The sequence below is a fragment of the Scatophagus argus genome, chromosome 7 (genome assembly GCF_020382885.2).
Source record: "Scatophagus argus isolate fScaArg1 chromosome 7, fScaArg1.pri, whole genome shotgun sequence".
Taxonomy (NCBI): Eukaryota; Metazoa; Chordata; class Actinopteri; family Scatophagidae; genus Scatophagus; species Scatophagus argus.
Genome location: NC_058499.1, coordinates 13,609,882 through 13,630,604, shown reverse-complemented (window position 1 = coordinate 13,630,604; position 20,723 = coordinate 13,609,882). Strand labels below are relative to the sequence as shown.

The 20,723-nt window shown below is 38.6% G+C and overlaps 1 protein-coding gene across 1 annotated transcript in view; it reads right to left on the bottom strand.

The window, feature by feature from the left end:
• Positions 1–15,305, bottom strand: part of LOC124062351 (voltage-dependent calcium channel subunit alpha-2/delta-1) — a 55,032-nt gene extending 39,727 nt beyond the window's left edge. The window contains exons 1-3 of the mRNA XM_046395052.1: positions 15,044–15,305; positions 8,298–8,379; positions 7,957–8,073 (exon numbers count right to left, since the gene is read on the bottom strand). Coding sequence (XP_046251008.1) covers positions 7,957–8,073; positions 8,298–8,379; positions 15,044–15,132 — 288 coding nt within the window. The 5' untranslated portion in view covers positions 15,133–15,305. The remainder of the gene's footprint in view (positions 1–7,956; positions 8,074–8,297; positions 8,380–15,043) is intronic.
• Between the last annotated feature and the right edge of the window lie 5,418 nt (positions 15,306–20,723).

Sequence of the window (20,723 nt, the reverse complement as noted above, 5' to 3'; positions counted from 1 at the left end):
GGAGCAGAAAATTGTAAGAATCATTAAAGGTAATATTACGAGGCAAAAACATCCAATACTATCTGCAGGTAGCATTGCTGATACATGTTGGTTGAATTCTTAATTCCAGTTGAACAAAAAAAAAAGACCCAATGATGACCACAATAACTGTTGTGCCTATCAATATTCGAACAGCGCCTTCCACTGTTTGTACACACTGATGTATGAGATCATTATACTGTAGCTATAGGGAGCACAAGAAAGCTTAGAGTTGACCTGAGTGTTGGATGGCGGTCGAGTCCTACCTGCTAGCCCCACAGAGGGATATTTCTGCCCTGCTCTCACCAGTCTTAGTTGTCATTCTGCCAGGGCAGGCCGGCAGCCCACCATGCATTTAGTGAGAAAGCAGAGCACAGCTTAAAGGATAGACAGGGAAGATGAGACAGGCTCCGCTAAACCTCACAGAGTCTCCCAGATTCCCTTTGTGTGTTTGTGTGAGAGAGAGAGAGAAAGTGTGTGTGTGTGTGTGTGTGTGTAATTGTGTGCATGTGTTTCTAAAGGCACCACACGCCTGAAATCAATGGGCCATTCAGAGCGCACTGCCTTCGCCCCCAGACAACAAGGCAATCCTCACAATACTAGCAACAGTCTAAAAGATCATTAACACCCACATCTACACATGTCCGCATTCATGAATGCTGGTTACCTAGCCATCATTATGAGTGCCAACTCGAAGGGGTGGCAAAGAAAGTAAAAATGAGGCTGAAATGAAAGGTTAGTATGAGAAGCAGAAAAGAAAGAAGTCTGAAAAGGTAAGATGGAAAGGCATAAATTATGAGCAGATGGATTAACGGAAAGGACAGCACAAAGTGAGAAAAACAATACTCTGACTCAGCACAATCACACGGTTCTTAGCTCTCATTAAAACTTTGCTTATGAGAATGAAAAGTGGGATGACACAGAGAGACAGAGAGAGATACAAGAGTGGGTGGAGGTTCAGTGAAGAATGATGAGGCTTTGACTAGCAATGCGTTAGTTTGTACCTTGGGAAGGACAAATAAAAGCTCCCTCCTTTGTGCATGTCTTACAAATACATTTTGTAAATGTGTGAGTGTGGTGTAAAAACAGAAGAAAGTAAGATTTAAAGAAGACGAGAAAGAAACAAGAATTTTTTGGGAAAGAAGAAAATGGGTAATAGGAGACATAAATAGACAGTCAAATGGAACATAAAAGATAGATGGAAGTGTAAGAGAGAAGTAATACAAAAGACCATCGAAAAGTGGAAGAGTGGAGTCGGAGGGGAGAAGGAATAGATATGCAGAAGGAGAAAGGAGGGAGCACGATAAGACTGAGACAGCTCAGAAGAGAAAGCTTTATTTCAAATTCCAGTTTGACAGAGACCTGTAGTAAAAGGTCAGGAGCTGGACACAAGAGAGATGCAGTAGACTAGAAAAGGAAGGAGATTGCAGTGGATACAGGGACCAAAGGAGAAGGAGGTGAGATTAGTAAAGGAAGAAAGAGAGCATGAGACAGAGAGACAGAGCAGAGGTATCTGCAGCTGTGAGAGCCCAGGGGAGAGCCATGCTGCTCCACACCGCTTCTCTCAGAGGCCAAACCCTCCGATGGGAACAGTAAATCTACAGCTGCTCCTCATCTCATCCGCTCTCTTTCGCTCTCATGCGTGTAGCTCAAAGATGAATGCCTCCATTCTGCTTCAGAGAATTTAGTTTGTCACCTGATCAGATTTCAAAGGGAATCTGCAGGATTTCATTAAACCAAAAATACTGAGAGTCACATGTAAGAAGATTAAAAAAAGGCATTCTTTATAAAGAGTTTAAAAGTTGCAACTGATTGATTTATCAGTGGTAATAAATCATTTACTAATTCTTTACAGATCATTTGGAAGCCATTGATATGAAAACATTTTGAGTAACCAGTATTTATTATCAGTGCTATTTATTTAACCTGCAATGACAATGTTGTGACCACAACAGCAAATTCATCTGGAGTGAAGTTTCTGGTTAGCCAGTTAATGTTACTTTACTCTTTTAGCACAAATTTTGGTTTGTCCTGAGGGAAATATGTAGCCCTTTAGATGCTAAGTGCATCCACTACATTCATCAGATTTGAGATCATTTTACAGAGCTTTTTCACTGAATAGAACAGGCTGCTGTGGCAGAAAAGCTGTGAAAGCTGAAACAAAAGTGAAACAAAATAGCAAAGTTGCAGACTGGACACCTAAACTATGACCTGAAACTTGCTATAAAGCTGCAGATTCAGGTGATAATTGTTGGTGGGCTCATCACAATGGATGACCCATTTCACTGATTTTCACATTTGATACAATGTATAGCTGCTTTAAAATTGTTAGGAAGGTCTTATTGTCTGCAGCCCCTTTTATATAAAATAAGGGGTCAAAGAGTAAGCAGTCAAAGGGAGCTTTCACACCCTGGCGCTCCCAAAGTATTTTATCAAGTAAGTATTTTATATGATCCCTAAAATTAGTAAATGATTTATTCAACATTATGAAAGCAATTAGTTACTTTATATTGGATGCCCATTTAAGAAGTGGTAAACAAATCTAGGACAAAAAGTGAAACAAATAAAATGAAAGTGGAAAAATCACACCATACACAACACATTTTTTGTAAGACAAAGGGTTTGATTACTGTAATTATAACCAAGAATCATACTGATTCTTAAAAATACTACATGTCACATCTAATTAACATCTATTAATATTTGTTCTGAAAAACTGTCTCCAAATGAAACTGCAAGATTGTTTTGGTCCACCAACACAGTGTGGATTTCCTCCCAATGAATTTATTCGACAAATGTCCCTGACCTACCATAAGTCGAATTAGAATTCCCCATCTGCATCGCTCCCTCCCATTCACTCTCTCTCACACATACACACACACATAAACACAAATTCAAGCACACACACACACAGAGACACATGCAGACACCTCTTGTCTGCTTAATATGATCATCTTAGAGCAGAGATGGGAGGTTGAGTAACATCTGCTCTAGAGACTGGAATATGTCTCTGATCGTATCATAGCCTCTGTTCATTACTGTGTTATGCTGGCACACACACGCACACACACGCAAACACCATAATGTCACATCCTGTGCTCATTACTGTAACATTCCGACATCAGGCAAGAGATTAATAAAAATATGGTTCAACACCTGGGACACAAAAGTCTATTAAAGACATGTGTAAATAATACACCAAACATTTAACCCACACTTACAAAGAAAGGAAAGTGGATAACTGAACTGTTCAGCACTCCTTAAAGGAAGATAGAAACTTTTTTTTTTTTCAAAAATATTTTCAAGCTGGAAAGAGGTCAGAAACACAACTAACTGTACAATCTAGCATTCATGAAAATGCAATTTATGGCAGAATCTTGGAGCTTTAACAAGTGCAACACAGATATGATGCAGGCAGGTTTGAGAAAGACATTTTGAAATCCCACAGTGAAAATGAATGTCCATCAGAGGCCCATTTAACAGACTGAATTCCAGCTAACCATAATCCATGCATGCAATGTACAAATTTAACACAAACAAGAGGCAAGATATCTTTCATTTTTAAATAATACGAATCACTCCAAGTCCATTTTGTATTACACAGGACTACATCCAGCAAAACATTCTTTGTTCATAAGCCCATCATTCCATTTCAAAATGAACTGAACTTGCATGTCAGTAACGATGCCAGCAATGGAGCAGCAAGATATGTCTTTTTTAAAACACACACTTTAACCCTCACACATATAATATAAATACCTACAAACACAAGTTCACATATACATACTGGTGAACACTCTCACACACAGTGCTGGCCACCTGTGTCTTGTAGAGTTTTAGTGGTGCTGGTTGAGGTATTACTCTGAGTAATGTTGCAGAATGGCTCATTAATCACTGGATAGAGCCCTTCACTGTAGGAGAAGAGAAGGGAATTGCACACACACACACACACACACACACACACACACACATCTACACTGGACACTTTATACACACACACACACACACAAAGCTCCTGCAGATTGTTCAAACAAATGCAAACAACTGCAGCAGACATGGCTGCTGGTAAGAGCAAGAGGTGAATTGTGAACGATAACTTGATTTGTAACCATGAGTGGATGTTTCTCTTCAGTGATCTGTTTGCCTTTTGCCTTAACTTTGCTGCAGGATTAATAAATAAGTTTTTAATTACAGTGTAAGTAGACAGCAAGATGAGAGAACAGGCTGGGGATGAGGGAGAGAGAGAGAGAGAGAGATGGGCTGAAGTAATTGGATCCCACCTCAGGCGCATCACACACTTTCACTATGTGGTCAACTACTTTTGAGAAATGTTTTCAGAGTCATTGATCTCTCTCTCTCTCTCTCTCTCGCTCTCTCTCTCTCTGTTTAAATCAGTAAGTTGTCTTCTCACATGACATGTTCCTTAAATAACAATGGCAACTTAATTTGGTCTCATAAAAACGGTAAGGGAAGGCCTCTGTACAGTTACAGTAAGTGGTCTGATATGTTGACAGATAAAAATGTGACCAGAGAGGACACTCAGGTCAATGGACTTACACTACAGCAAGGTAAAATAGGCTAGATATGTGCATACAATGTGTGGCCTTTAATAAAAAAACAAACAAAAAAAAAACACTGAACTATGAATAATAATAATGATGTAATAAATATACTAAGCTAACAGGTGACACAACATAGCTATTCAACTCTTATAACATTATTTGGGCCACCTTACTTATCCTTACTGTCAACTTCGCATAAAGCTACATTAACCAAAAGACATATATTTTCTATTGTTAAATCAGATAAACAGTATTAGCCATATGATCACGGACATATGAACCTACAACAGTCTCAACCGCTGCTTAGTAGGTCAAAACATAAATACTTAACTCGTACGGGCTGGTTATCACTTACTGCGTGGTTATTCAATATTAATAATGCGTCATTTATAAGATGCTGCAGATTTTCCACTGACAGCTGCTGATTCTGAAAACACACATTTCACCGTGAGTAGTTGTCAGCACTTTGTCTGCAGAGTGCTGGTTTTTATCCCCACACCTCCACAGGCTGATCATGGACTTCTTTTTACCCTGAATGTGTGTATAAATAATATAGTTCCAAGCAAATACACGGAAATTGATTAAGTTATTGTTATTAGGGTTTGGGGGCAGGCTGCAGCCCCCTCAGGATCACAAGTGTAAGTGTGTTTCCTGTTGAGATCAAACTCCAGTGTACATTGTAAAACCTTTGATAAAGCTATCTCTCCTAACAGTGTGCAGCCAATTACTCATTAATAATGCATGTTACACTTTGCCACAAACTTACAGAAGCATGAAAAGACACACAATTGTCCCACACACCTGTGGCTAAGGAAACTGTGGCCTTTCAAAGGTAATCTATGTGGCCATTAATGTAGCAAAACCTTTGTGTGTGTGGAGAGTTGTGTCACTGTATCTCAATTTATGTGTGCATGTGAGAATCTCTAAATGCGTTATGAGATTCATGAATGTGTAGATAAACATGTAAATGTATACATTTACATTTCTCAACTGATTTCAGTAAGCCGTGTCCATAAGGGTTTACAATCTACATAACTATGCCTTCATCAACTCAGCTGTTACAGAAAAATGTCAGCCCAGTCCAATATTTATGTAGATAGTAATTACACATTTGCAAGTTTCTGTACACATTTACAGATCTTGGTACTCATTCAGAGATTTTTTTTTCACATTTGCAAATCTGATTACGCACACTAAATTTCAACAGTTACCCAGCTCTCCACACACATTTGCAAATAGTTTAGCTGCAGTGATGGCCCCCTATGCATCAGGCAGAGTTAGTGATTGGAGATGGAAAGAGAGAGAACGAAAGAGAGAGAGAAAGAGAGGCAAAGGGAGGATAAAAATTTTGATAACTAAGTGAAAGTGGCTCAATTGCCTCGGGCTATCTCCAATTATGTTGACATTGAGAGTCGCTCCCACCTTTTTATCAAAGGCACCGAACAAGAAAGGATCTCCCAACTGCAATGAAGATTCTCTTCTTGTATTCTATCCCATAAACTTTACAGCCAAAACTCTTCATTCAACTTTAAAGATTGGTCGACAAAAATCAGCTCAAAGCGAGACTATAAAATCTGCTGGGACTGCTGTATATATCAGTTCTGCTTTGAGTTTACTTTTGTTTATTGTCACTGCCATGGTGTACCCTGATAATCTCAGAAAGGTTTCCAAAATATAAGAAACCTCTTACAACTTGAGCTCAAAGCATTATTATTTTTTATCTCACCGAACCACCCTGTACACCCATCTTCTTTTACTCATCTGTCCACCACTTCATGCATCCATCATGTTCATGCATTTGCCCCTCTTTCACATGATCCATTTTTCTCCCCATCCATCTCAGGGCAGAGAATCTAATATCACTGTGCCTTGAGGTTACTTGTGTGAGAGAGGATGAGACACAAAGATGCAATAAAGAGTGAGAAGTGATCAATGTCTGGAGGTTGGATGGGGCCGTCAGCATCGTGCTGGCCCTCCACCCACCACTTACCGCCTACTCTTAACAAACACAAAAGCATATATACATCGCTTGCCTCTATCACATGGATAAAACACTGAAGCCAATTTTCTCCTTGCAGCTTACGAATTCTGTGGCACCAGCACTCGGAAAAATTAGAACATCACGGTATTTACTTAACATACACAAAACAGACACTTGGCAGAGGATGTGTTTATGAACATTCATAAATACTCCCTCTCCATTACTAATAAGAAAGCAACGGCAATGGTGTATCATAAAGGCAGAGGCAAGGGGTCTGAATGTATAAAAACAAGTTCAAACTACTGATATAGATGAACATCTCTGACCCACTTCTGAGTAAAAAAATGTAAAAGTGGGGAAGAGAGGGGGAGAAAGTAAGAACATCCCCAGGGTCAAAGCTCTCATTATCACACTGAATCCTGTAGAAAGATCTCAGTGTTTGCTTTCCACTCTTTTATGTGGATGCTTCACCCACTGTTGTTATGGCATTGACAAACTATCATCTATAAAGTCTGACAATTAAGTGAGCTGTTGTATATGAACTACCTCAACACTGAAATATTAGTGTACTGTAACAAAATGTTCACAACATCCAGATAACAGCTTGTGACAATGAAAAGATCTGCACAACTAAGGAGTTTGTTGATTGATGTAAACTAATACTCACAGGAAGCCTTTTGGTGTGGAGAAAAACCAGGAATCAACCAAGAAAAATGTATCCCTAAAATATAGTTTTGTAATTTTTGTTTTGGTCATGTTAGATATTAAAAATTCTAAAATCTAAAAACAAAAAAAACAAAAAACTAAATAAAAAAGTAGAGGTATACAATAAAAAAGTATTCTATGTTAATTCTTTGACTAGGTTTTAGGATTACAGTATTTCTCCTGTTAGGTTTTCTCACAACACTACAATTCTGCAGCTAAAGCCCTCAGGCTCAGTGTTGTGGGTTCACTTCAGGTCTGTCCTTTTCTCAAGTCGCACTGCTGAAAACAACAGACATATTTTCCAGTGGAGAGTTTGAACATTTAAAACTCTCTGTCCAGGAGTCTAACTGTAGTGTCAGTCCATCAGAGTTCACATGTAAGCTAAATTCACTCAGCTTGTTCATTTCAATAGAGAATTTGCATGGAAAATTCTTACACAGTTTGTTTTAATTATCAAATGTGTCTGATTAAAACCGACAGTATTACATCTTCAAAGCACTTTCTCTTCAATTTTATGCTTTTCAGTTCGCTTTGAGAGACAACTTAACTACTCACACCACAAACACTTTGATTAATGAATACATGTACATACTTAAGTCTACGCTTGTGTCTAAGCTTATGTCTTTACGACTTTAAAACCAATGTAAGATTGCAAACTGACAGCAGGTTCCTAACTGGGGTGAGTCTTACCTCCAAGGCAGCAGACCTTTTCCGCAGCAGCTGTTCAATTTTTGTGGCTGCTCTGGCCACCAGCTCCTCTGCGTCATTTTGCTCCACGGTATACAAGTGTTGATTTCTCTGAAAAATCTAAAAAGAAACAGGGAGCGACGAACATATGAAATCATACACGTAAGTGAGGATTTACAAAAAATACAAGTTTAGCAGAAATGTAGCTATAAAAATAAAAAAAATTGCAGGAAATGAAAATTACATAATTTCAGAACCATATAACTACAGAGTAGATTATAACATTTAACATCTATGGAAGTGTTTGGATTCTGCTCTTTCTTTATGCATGAGTGTATCTGTACCTGAGTGAGGCTCTTCCCAGCTGTGGCCATGTCTGCCAAGGTGACAAGCTCTCTTTGCATCTGATCAACCCATTCTTTAATCCTAAGGGACAAAGCAGGGCACACAACCAGTGTGGTAACTCAGATGTAACCAGTTTAGAAGACACATCACAGACATTTCACAGTGCAATTAAATTGTCATTGGAGTTATCTCACACCTATCATCTAACAAGACCATCTAGACACACCATCTAGCGTAAAAACAAAAAAGACCAAAGACATTCACTCTGACAGGTCAGGCAAAATATCAACCAATCATTGCTGGAATCACCGGGAACAAATACAATTTCATCCAATCAAACACGTGTCATTGGGTATCAACCAATAACGATTATTTTCTGTGGGTTAAAAGAAGAAGTCAACCAATCAGATAAGTGTCAGCCAGTGTTGTTTCGAGTGACAGTGATGCAAGTGTACAGGCGAGAGGTGGCCAGGACCAACGTGCTTTTCTGTGTATCAAAGAGCTCCAGGGACATCAGGCCCAGCCTGCTGGAGCCACACACAGGATTATACCTTCCTCTCATCCTCCTCCAGTCATGTTGTCAGACCAAAATAAGCTCACAGCACGCATACCAACATAGTATATCATCCCATACCTCCATCATACATTACGCGACATGGTGACTTGACTGATCTTGAAGCGTACCTGGGATGAGAAGCTTGAAGAAACAAACATTTGTGTGCATGCAGATGCATTAATTCACTACTGCTATGCACCACACACATGCAGGTGCATGCCGAGACAGCGCCGCCAGAAGAGATGGAAAAGATGTATCAGAGAAACAAAATCTACCATGCATGGGGAAAATTCTGAGAAAGTTGTGGGGATAGATGAGACACTGTGCAGGAGTAGGAATACCAGAGGGGCTAACACAGTGTGAAATTGTTTAGGAAAAAAGAGGGTAGGTGGAGACATTAGAGCACGGTCAGTCATGATTCAGCTGCTATATTTTAAATCCCAAAGCCAGATGGTTTAGACAACACTGCAGAGTTAAGCTTGGCAGAGTTTTATGGCTCTGTGAAAAAAACATCGATCTCCAACTACTGTAATTTATGTTACAGTGATTTAGATCCACAGAATAGTGTTGTCTAGGTACTCATCTTTAAGCATCCAATAGATATAAAGGTGTTGGATGACCAGATGCTGAAAAACAGGTGAATCAGAACCATGAAAGCAGCATCTGATTTATTTATTTATTCTGTTTATCCACTTCTAAGACACTAGAGAAACAACAGTGCATGACAATACTACTTTTCTGAGGCTGACATAAATACTGAGATTTGACCTTTTAAAAAACTGAACATCTCTTTTCATTAATACATAACATGCATTTTTGACAAAGATTCCTTTCTGTAAATTTTCAACAATTCACAGTTCAAAAATAAATAATTAACTCCAATTATTTATTTTAGTATTTATGTATTTCTGTACTTCAATTGTTTGTTACTTATTGTCCAACATATACACCAATATTGATACACCAGAGATAAGCTAATATCAGTCTATACTATCTGTGATGTCAGGGGTCTGTACGGATAAGCGGTATAGAAAATGGATGGATGGATTTTCCACTTGCGAATAATTGGTCTTCATGTGTCACTGGCTACTTTGAGCACCTGTAATCACACAATAATACTGCTAACACTTACACTTGCATGTATTTTGTAATAATTTGATCTTGGCCAATGAATCAAATTCTCTATGATTCTTATGTTGAGAAACTGTCCCTCCTCTCTCCTATTCTTTCAACCTCTATTTCACTTACTTCCCTTAAATTCTCTTCTCTTGATCCTCTTCTCTCCTTCTTCTGCCCCACCCTTTCTTTGTCCCCAAATCTACTAACAGCAAACAGATTGTAAGGCATTGTAGTGGGCCTTGGACCCTTAAGCTCTCAAAGCCTGAAGCACTGACAGGTCAATTGTGAGTTAGAGTTTGTGTGTGTGAGTGTGTGTTTGTGTGTGCTTGCACGTGTTGGTGTGTGTGCTTCTAAGGACTTGATATTCAGAGGTGCAGAGGGCTGTCTCTCCAGAGTTTAACTTCTGTGCAATCTACTGCTACCAGTGTAAATCTCTGTAACAAATGGATGAGACAATCCAGGCAGTGGTGCAGTACGTGTGGATGTGTACTGTCTTGTGTACGGAAAGGCTCAACCCAATTATGGTGATACTGAATCCCTTCAATGTGTATTTGCTTTGTGTACATATGTAAAGACTAAACACTACAACATGCAGGCAAGAAAGTTGTGACTGTAAAGTGCTCACCTGGCACCTTATATATGGTAAAAGCCCAGTCCCAAAAGCCAGAAGTCATGACACACTCTACCTCTGACTGGCTAGTACTCATTGCCTTTGTTGGTTGGGTTGATTAGGTATGTTTAGGCATGAGGAGTGAGAGTGGTTAGGGTTAGTGTAAGAATATTAGGGTAAGCCAATCAGAGGCAAAATGACAAAATCGTGCCAAATCGTGCCTTTGCCACCCTCTGCAAAAATAAAAAGTATTTAAAAATTGCTTTCAGGATGGAGCCATGTGGCAGCTAGCTACCTGGATTCAGTTTTAAACTTGCTCTAAGTGGAGACTTGTGTTCTCTGTAAAACCCTTGTATGTTTTGACCAAAGTTGTTTCTGATTCAAAGTAATGAACCTAAATCCACAATGAACCAAAAAATATATATATATATATATATTTTCAGCTTTGCCTGAATTTAAAATGTAAGAATTGTGTCTCATACATACTGCAATAAACATTATCTTTTATGTAGAATTTTTAAACAGGTTCACGGTTCAGACTGTAGTCTGCATGCAAGTACAATCAGAAACACAAGAGAGAAAAATACCTGCTATAAAACAATCGCAAAAGTCGTCAAAGGTTTCAAACATACATGAAAACAGAATGCAGTCATTTGCAAAGAAACTGTTTTTACCAACAAGTGTTCCCAAGATGATATTAGAGTTAATGAATGTAATGTTATACGTGACCCCTAAGACTCAAATAACATTGTTGGATGATTGTGGGGTTTGGTCCTGGGATACAATGAAATGGGATTTATAAGTGAATTTGACCACTTTCTGTCACTGGCTTGATTTATATTTACTTAACACTTGACTGATGCAGAATCAGCTGTTAATGAGCATAAAATTATGGCGATATTAATAAATACTGAGGTGCTGGACAGCCAACAACTATATTGCGACAAATGTAAACAGTACTCACGATGGTTGTCCGGCGGGTTATGATATGTTTTACTTAGTGTTTAACATTTATGATTGCATGCCTGTTGATTTATATGAATACTTACAGTCAAATCTTCTTGTTAAATTGCCCTTTGTATTACCCATAGGCATGGAAACCTTCTGCATGTGAATTCCTCATCCTTAAATCATGCATTTCTAATGATCCCTTGTGGTTCCAACAAGTTTAACAACAATGCTTCATAAATACCATTAGGTAAGGGCTTCTCTCAGCTCAGCATGGGTGATACGTACAGTGATATCACTCCTGCAATCCAGAGTAATGTAACGAATTTCAGCTCTTCCCATATTTACTAAACAAAATTTAAGTGAAGTATTATCTTATTATCATTACATAGTTATTATATTGTAAGCTCTTTTCAATGACTAAAATAACATGGAAATCCAGTGATGGCAAATGAGTAATAAAGTCATTGTTGTAGAGCTGAGGTAGCAAAATGTTTCTGCTCTGGTTGCTGGGCTTTGATTACTGCAGCCTCTGGTACAATGCTGGATAATTAAACACACACACATATACACACACACGCAAACGCACATACCAATGACAACTGGGTCAGACACTGCCCTACATTGTTTTTCAGACACAGGAAGAGCAAATGGGAGCAAAACAGAAAGAGAGGCGGGGAGACAATACAAGAAAGAGAGAGACAGATGTTGTGTTTTGGAACTGGAGAGAGTAATGAGCTGGCCTGTAGTGGGTATCTCGGATGGTGGCTATGTTAAACTGCAGTCTAATTACATATCATTACAGAGGCAAAGAGAAGTGGTCAAGTCCAGACAGTTTAGCGGAATAAGGCACGGAAACACCAACAGTAACACACCAAAGCAACCTGTGGTGCTCTCCTCATGCTCTTTAGCCTACACACGAACACCCAAGCAGCCAGTTCAGTCTTTCTCAGGTCTTATCAAAAAAACAAAAAATTTGATATGAAGTGGAGGGTTTTTGAATTAAGTTCAGACCGTCCTTGCACCTTCTGTCTTTATTACAACAAGTATCAGCTCACATTAACAACTTGGTAGGCTTGTTGGTGATCTCATTATGAAATATTCCTGGCACGGGAAGGGTGTTCATTGTTAAAAACTCAAGAAGTCTCACATGAGATGGCATTTGTCCCATTCTTGTTTTTATTCATTTTGAAATGTGGCTCTAGTCGGTACTACACAGTGTTACACCACCATATTATTTATCTAAACAACAGAGCTAACCTGACTATCCCTAACATCTTGAGCTGGCATGACATTTCACACAACTGCTGTGCTGTCTCGTTTCTACTCATCCCATATATGCACAAAGCCTCATGACCATATAAATGAGCCACTTAAAATACTAAACAAACAATGCAATGCAAAAACAGGTGTCACATTTTAACGCTGGGAAGATGAATGAACTCAGTTTAGACTCTCAAACTCCTGGAGTATACATATTTTAGTTTCAAATCATACACAGTATACTATAAGATGGCTGAAATTATAAAGTGATTGGATTCTTGAAATGTTCCTCGTTCTGAAACTGCTCTGTTCTGTAATAATTAATTGTTATTGTGGAATGTAGAAGAATGCAAATGTGAAACCTGTTGAGAATGTTCATGTATGTTGAAATAAATATCTTTGTACATTAAATGATATATGTCTACATTTTTACCTTTACCAATGGCTGCTTCAGTCGGAGTATGCCAGTGTCAATAAACATCACATGCAGCAGGTTTTCAAATCAATAAATAAAAAAAAAAACAACATATGGGTAATGGGGGCTGGTGGACATGTACCAAAGTGGAGCTGTATGTCTAGCAACATCCCTAGTAGCATCATATTATGCAAAAACGTGGGCAAGAGAAGTTCAATTAGGTCGTTTTTATAACATAATAGTTTTGTTTTATGGTGGTGTTATCTTCTTCTGTCAAATGCAAACATGGATGTGTTTTTGTGCATTTAATTGTTATTATATATTATTATTATTATATTGTAATACTGACTTTTATCCGTACAATACAAAAGGCCTTTTCAACTTTTAAATACACCTGTGCAATACCTTAAACGATTCTTTGCTGACTTATTACTACCATTTTTAGATATATTTTGCTCTCATATCCCTCTGGTCATATCTAGTCATGCAGACAGACATGCAGGTGTCAGTTTGGACAAGATAATGTGTATTTACTGATGTCATTCATGTTTACTTCTTGTTATTTCACATTCTCAAGAAAGCCCAGGAATATTTGGGCTCGTTTTTTTTTCCAGATTGCATTGGTGATGCACAAGACAGACTATTTGCAAAATCAAATTATGCAGGCTTTAGATTTTCCTCTGCAGAGGGTTCAATAGAGGAGTCCTCTGTGACCTCCTCTACTTCTAATAGAAACTGCATTCAGCAACTATTCGAAAAAGAAGAGAGGCCATGGAAATATAAAGAGGTGATACCAAATGTTCACTTTTACCGTAGCAGACGCAAGGCAGTCCGTCAGCTTCCAGAGTTCAATTAGAATGAATGCTGTTTTTGTTTGTTTGTTTTATTTTTAAACACTCAAATTCAGAAAAAAAGATTTTGAGATCTTTGTGCTACCACACAGAGAACATGACACTGTACACAAGCAATGTGGGTGAAAAGTGTTGTCGAAAAGTGTTTTTTGTTTTGAATGTATTTACAATATGCATAAATTGTACCTGCAGGATGCTGGATGCATTTTCGAAATACAAACTCACACACTCAGTCACTTACTCACAAACTCACACTGAGCACAGCAGATTTAGTACATGGGCAGGTTAACTGTTCAGTAGTTGTTCTTATCTTTCAAGTTACGCAAATAATTTGTCACCAGCTGTGTGTATTCCAAGGATACACATTATACTGAAAGACATTTCTAATATTTCTGATTTAATTTCTATACCCTCAGCGATAAAAGGGATGGACATAATACTAGAAATGTCTGACAGATGCCAGCTGTGAGCTGGTCTGATGATCTAACTTTCAGTTCAAGTACAAAAAACAGATCAAAATAATCTACATTTAGTTATTATGAATGAATAAACTCCAGACTCATAAGGGCCATGCGCAAACAAGGGGCAACTTTTGTCAATTTACAAAAGCAGCAGGACCCCGCTAAGCCATTGTAACTCTCTCAAGAACTTCACAGAGGAGCTGTCACGGCGCTCCGTGGCCACGGCCATGCACCGGCGACAAATTGCTGCTCATAGTAGCCAACATTAATCACTGCTCCAGGCGAGCAGCCAGAAGAAAGCTTAAGTACTGTCTACCCCCAGACGGTCCTCAAGATGACCACTGGTGCATGAATGAAACGACCTGCCCATCCTTGTCTCGGCGCACACGTACCGTACAGCCTCCACACCTTGAGTGGCTCATTTAACGTGACTATGTCTCAGCGACGAACACTTGAAACAAAGAGTCCGCAAAACACAACATTTACTGCTCTGAACTGGATTACATGGAGGGGTATACTTACATGAGCTGTGTCGGAAACTGCGATGCCAAAGACCCGTCCTGCCATAAAAGGAGCAGAAACACCCAGGCTCGTACCCTGCAGGTATCCATTGTAAAAATAAAAAAGAGGGGAAATTCCCCGACGTGCGTCAACACCAAATGTGCTCCGCTCCCCTTTGCCGCCGATGAATGGCAGCGGTGTGCGGGAGCAGCGTGAGTGGCAGATTAACGGACCGTGACGCCTCTAATCTGATCACCCGGTCATCAAGCGCTCTAACAGGTACTGAAGCTGGATATTTCAGTCTCTCTCTCTCACTCCCTCCCTCTCTCTCTCTCTCTCTCTCTCTCTCTCTCTCTCTCACTCCCTCTCTCTCTCGGTCTTTCTCACTCTCTCTCCCTGCTGTCCCCATCCTTTTCAATCTAGTGTAACAAAAATCTCATATCCTCTCATCTAGCAACATATGATGTTCTGTAGTGAACTGACTGATAATCGAAAAAAAACTGCGATAATTTACACAGAAACGCTTTTCTTTCTTTTCCTCGAGGTATACAACATTCCCTGCTTGGAGCAGCAATGGGGTTTTTTTTTATACCTGTCAAACGTTATAAAGAAACACATGTCAGAAAGGGACGGTCTAACTACAGGTACCAAACACCATGCACACTGAATACAGATGCAGGGTTGGCTGTTTAAAATGCCCTACAACCTTTCAAACTCTACAATATGGAGGGGTAGGAGGGAGAATTTACTGACTTTTTTTTTTCTTTTACTGATAGCGCAATCTTTGCCAGTTGTTATCAGTCATACTGGTAGCACAAGTGACAGCGAAAAACTGTCCCACATGGGAATCACTCTTACAGTGGGGTAACAGATATATTGATTTAACACATATAGTGTAAAATCTTATGAGCAAGGTTCAGTAAAAGCCCAGTAAATCTCAGTGCTATCAATCATACCTGTTTTATAAGATTGGATTTGTAGCTATGTGCTGCACATCCTAACAGGAATGTAGAAATCATAGAATATACAGAAGGCTGTCCAAGCCCTTGCACCCTCGCACAGTTTTTGTCATTTTAAATTACAAGAGCATCAACACTTTCAATTTATTGAATAATTAAATAACAAAATGAGTACCTAAACCCATTGTGTGTGTGTATGTGTGTGTGTGTGTGTGTGTGTAATCCAGGCCTGGAGCGAGGGCAGGGCAGCACACGCAGGATGCTTGGGGATTTGGTTATCAATCGTTGCTTGGCAACCACACACCATCTCTTGTGTCCTCTTACCCCCCCATCCCCCCTTTCTCTCTTTGTCTCTCCCATCCACAACTCTCTCCTTGCGCTCACTGTACTGCACTGTTGCTTCCCCCCATCAGTTTCTCCACTATTCTCATCCCCTCACTCCCTGTCACCCTCTCTGCGTTCTCTCTCACGACACCTTTCTCACACTCATTTCTCCCAGCAGAGGAACAGATGCACCTGCTGATGGGATGGAGGAAAGTAAGTGAATGGTGAGAAGTGAAGAGGGTGTGTGGGGTGAAAGAACACAACAGCATTATAGCAAAGAGCATTGTGTGAAAGAATAGGCTTCTCTGCAGACATCTGCATTCTATACTTTTTCTTTTCTTTTTTTTTTTTAATCCAGAGCATCTCAAACCACCTCCCAGATGCATGCGGCTACACCTCTCCTCCCATATAGTCTAAGAAACAGATATTAGTCAAGGACCAGAATCAAAACTAATTGCACCTGCAGACACATATGTATCTCTATCTAAAGCCTCAGACACATGACAACAAAAATATAATCCATATATGGTTTATATTTTTGTTCAAGATGTAACTATAGTTACATGACTCAAATTACCAAGTATTGGTATTATAAGATTCATTTAGCTTGTATGAACAAAAAAATAAAATGCAACAGTTTTGCTTTACATATAAGCAAAATAACCAGGTTTGCCCAACAATCCTGGATTTTTTACTCCACACAATATGGTTATTAGAATATAAACATCACTATTTAAACATATCACTGCATATAATGAATAAACACTTTACGGTACTTTTCAAATACCAACCTAACAGGCTAATCCTGACTGCAGAAGTGAGAACCACCTGTGGACATCTCTGGCAATGACATTTATGTAACATATAAAAGCACTACTGGTTAAATATCAGTTATACTGTACTGTGACCGTTCATTTGATGGAGAGTACTGCCATCTGGTGGTAATTCATTAAATAAAATGAATCAGTTGCAGTTCAAGAATAATGCTTGAAACCAGCTGCACACACTGGAACGTAATAACTTGGAAATCGATCTTTTTACTAACTTCTCTGCTTGACTATCCTCAATGCATATCCAGTCCATGTATTTGTTTATTCATATGGTGCTTTGAGCCCCACCTCAAGCAAAGTCCCATCCAGATTCATTATATCCAAGAGAAGGCCCACATGTCCATGACTAATATCTCCAAAACTTTGCAACTCACCCTACAGGAGAAATAACACTACAGGTAAGAGGGAAAATATGTATTTTTGGTTTTTGAAAAGACATTGGGCATTTAATATTAATCATTTCATTTAAATGAGCGACTTGTAAAATATGACCAGAAGTAGCTGCAAAAATATAAGAGGCAGCATATAGGGTGGATGTGGGGTCATGCCAGACAATGGGGCTCAGACAGTCAAGTAGAACGTGTGCGGACATCAGTCTGGGAATGGACACAACCCACTATATCCCCAGACCAACAGGGTGTATAGTATGGAGTGTGTAGGGCTGAAATATTTTATACATCGATATACATCGTACTCCAAGAATTGTGGATTTATTTTTCCAGAACCAAAAGGCATTAAGCACTGGGGCACCACAAACCACCAGATGGTTTGCCACCAGGTTCATATATGATTGTATTCAAGTTCCACAGTGCATTTTTATTGCTCTTGTCACTTGTATGTCAACTTGTATATACATTGCCTATGGCTACGTGCAGAGTAAGAGGGCCACTGGTAGCAGGGGATCAGGAATCAAATGTACTTGTTCTTTACCAGGCCTTATTAATTAAACGTGACTAATCAATTTATAAAAATATAAATAAAAAACCCAAATGTTTATGACTGTGGCACCATCTGGTGGTAGTACTGAGAATAACACTGTGGCAGACACTTTTTCTTACTATGACAAGTCAAAATGTCTCCTCGCTAAGGTTTATAAAGCAGTATATGTAAAAACAAAAAGAATGTTGTATTTATTCTTCAAAATTCAGTTTCAAAATTCAAAACAAAATTAAACTCAACTCTGCATGTGTAATATAGCTCTTCTTAATATTTATTCTTTAGACTCAGGGGAAACATCTGTTTTGTTTTGTTTTTTTTACAGAACAATTTGCATAATATCTCAACACATCCTGTGTACAACCACAAAACCATAACATTAGATTCTTTGTTTTTACACAGAGTGAAAAACAAGACAATTTTACAAGCATATTTCTTTACAGTCAGCATACAGATAAATCTATACATATTCTGTCTCTTTTTAAACATAATCTGTAGGCAAAATATACTGACAAACCATCAACAAAACATGCAACATCCAAAACATAAAGTCTCAGACAACTATTGAAGTTGAATAGATTTTTTTTCCCTTTGTGTTGTTTCAGCTGTATACGGGACGTAGTTGCACAGATAGTCATTGGTTGACAGCACATATTTTGATTACACAGTCAACTCCCATTTTACAACTATAGACACGCATTGCTGTACAATAAGTCTTGAGATTTTTTTTCAACACTCACATGCTCAAACTTCGGACAATATAAACATTCAATCTTTGTAGAAAATAAACACTTTATGTACACATGTCAAAGGACTCAAGTCACATTCACACCCCTCAGAACAACAACAAATGGATGATTTCACAATTACAGGCAACAGCTGATATGAACAAACAGTATTTAGCTTAAGGGAAGTCTAATGAAACACGGGGGTTAAACAGTCATGACTGGGCACTGAGGGAGTATGTCTTATTTACTGTACTTTGTACACAGACTGACGTAGACTATGAGCATAATGTACTAAAGTAATTTCTCCCCAGATTGTGCATTGTGTTTAGGAACCCCAACATATCCGCATGTTTTTCTTTTGCCACATAGATACAAAATGCACATTACATTATTTTCTGCCACCACATACACCATGATTCAATTTGTTTCAGTGCAGAAACACATAACACATACTCTTGCATGTCATGACAGTTCAAATGAGACAAGGAAATCAGCAATGTAATAATAAAGTGCTGAAGCTCTATGTAGATGTTAACAGCTGTCAACATTAATTTATATTAAAATCAGTAAAAAAATCAATATAGATAATATTTTCTTTCAGTGATGTACAAATTAAAATTATTTTTTTCCATGAGACATGTGTTTAGAAACACAAATGCATTCAAACACATCCATGTTGCATAGAATTAAGAACCAATGTGTCTGGAATCCAAAAAAATAAATAAATAAAATTCAAGATTGGCACAGCAAAAAAAAAAATGTCTGAAAATTCAACCATGTTCCTTTTCATATTCTATTCTTTTTTTGTGATCCTTTGCTATAAGATTTATGTGACATCTTGTTCTAATTGTGTTTGTTTTTTCCTGTTATATTTCATTCTTACAAAAATTGCATCAGCCCAGAGATACGCCTAAATTCACTGACAGTCATTCTGAGGGTCACGTCACGGTGCTTTTTTTTTTTTTTTAATTATTATTTTGTAGATACGGTGGCAAAACATTACAAGATGACTACTTGGCTCACCTGCTCCACATTAGTACTGAGACTTGTGTTCTTCTGAACCCCAGTGGGCCTGAGTGAGTGTTTTGGTCACGGGCAGTGAAAGAGGCTGGTTCACTGTGTTGCAACGGGAGTCACTGACACAAAACAGCACAGTGGGTTTTACAGCACAGCCAGATACACAGAGGAACCTTGACATTTGACTGGTACAAACATTTTTTTTCTTCATTTTGAAATTAATTTTAGTTAAAACTCAGACCGGGGGCTTTACTAATATACAGAAAGCAGAGCTGTCATACTACTGAAGTTCTGACAGTTGCAGATCTACATATGGTTTAGACACAACTTGGGTGAATTACATGTCCATTTCAACAATGTAATTACATGATGGGCTACACAAAAATAAATATTAACACATTCTGAGCAACTACAACAGCCTTTAAGTAAAATGTTCTATATGTGACACAGATATGATAAACTCTTGTCATTCTCTACAGTTGGCTCATAACATTCAGTACAGCACGTGTTTTAGACTTTGAAACATGTAATGCTGTTCATTTCGTGGTAATTCTGTAATTCAACACCATGCCAGTGAACTAGTAGTATGCCACTGGATGTTGAGCTTGATCAAACTGTTATCTGTCACAGCCCTGTTGAACATGTAGTGGTGCAACAGAGGACCCAAGGAGCCATGAACATCCTTGAGCTCACATAGGTCCACATTCACAAGACGGCTATTAAGACTGCCTACACCACAGACTAAAGTAGCCTACTGGATTGTCAGTGCACCACCCACACCCTCAATCTAACAGAGATCATATGTCTAAATTATTTTTATATATAGTGACAAGAGAACTCTTACTCTGCATTTTGTATATATTCTGCATCTGATATCTTTGTATATTATATAAACATCACACTGTAC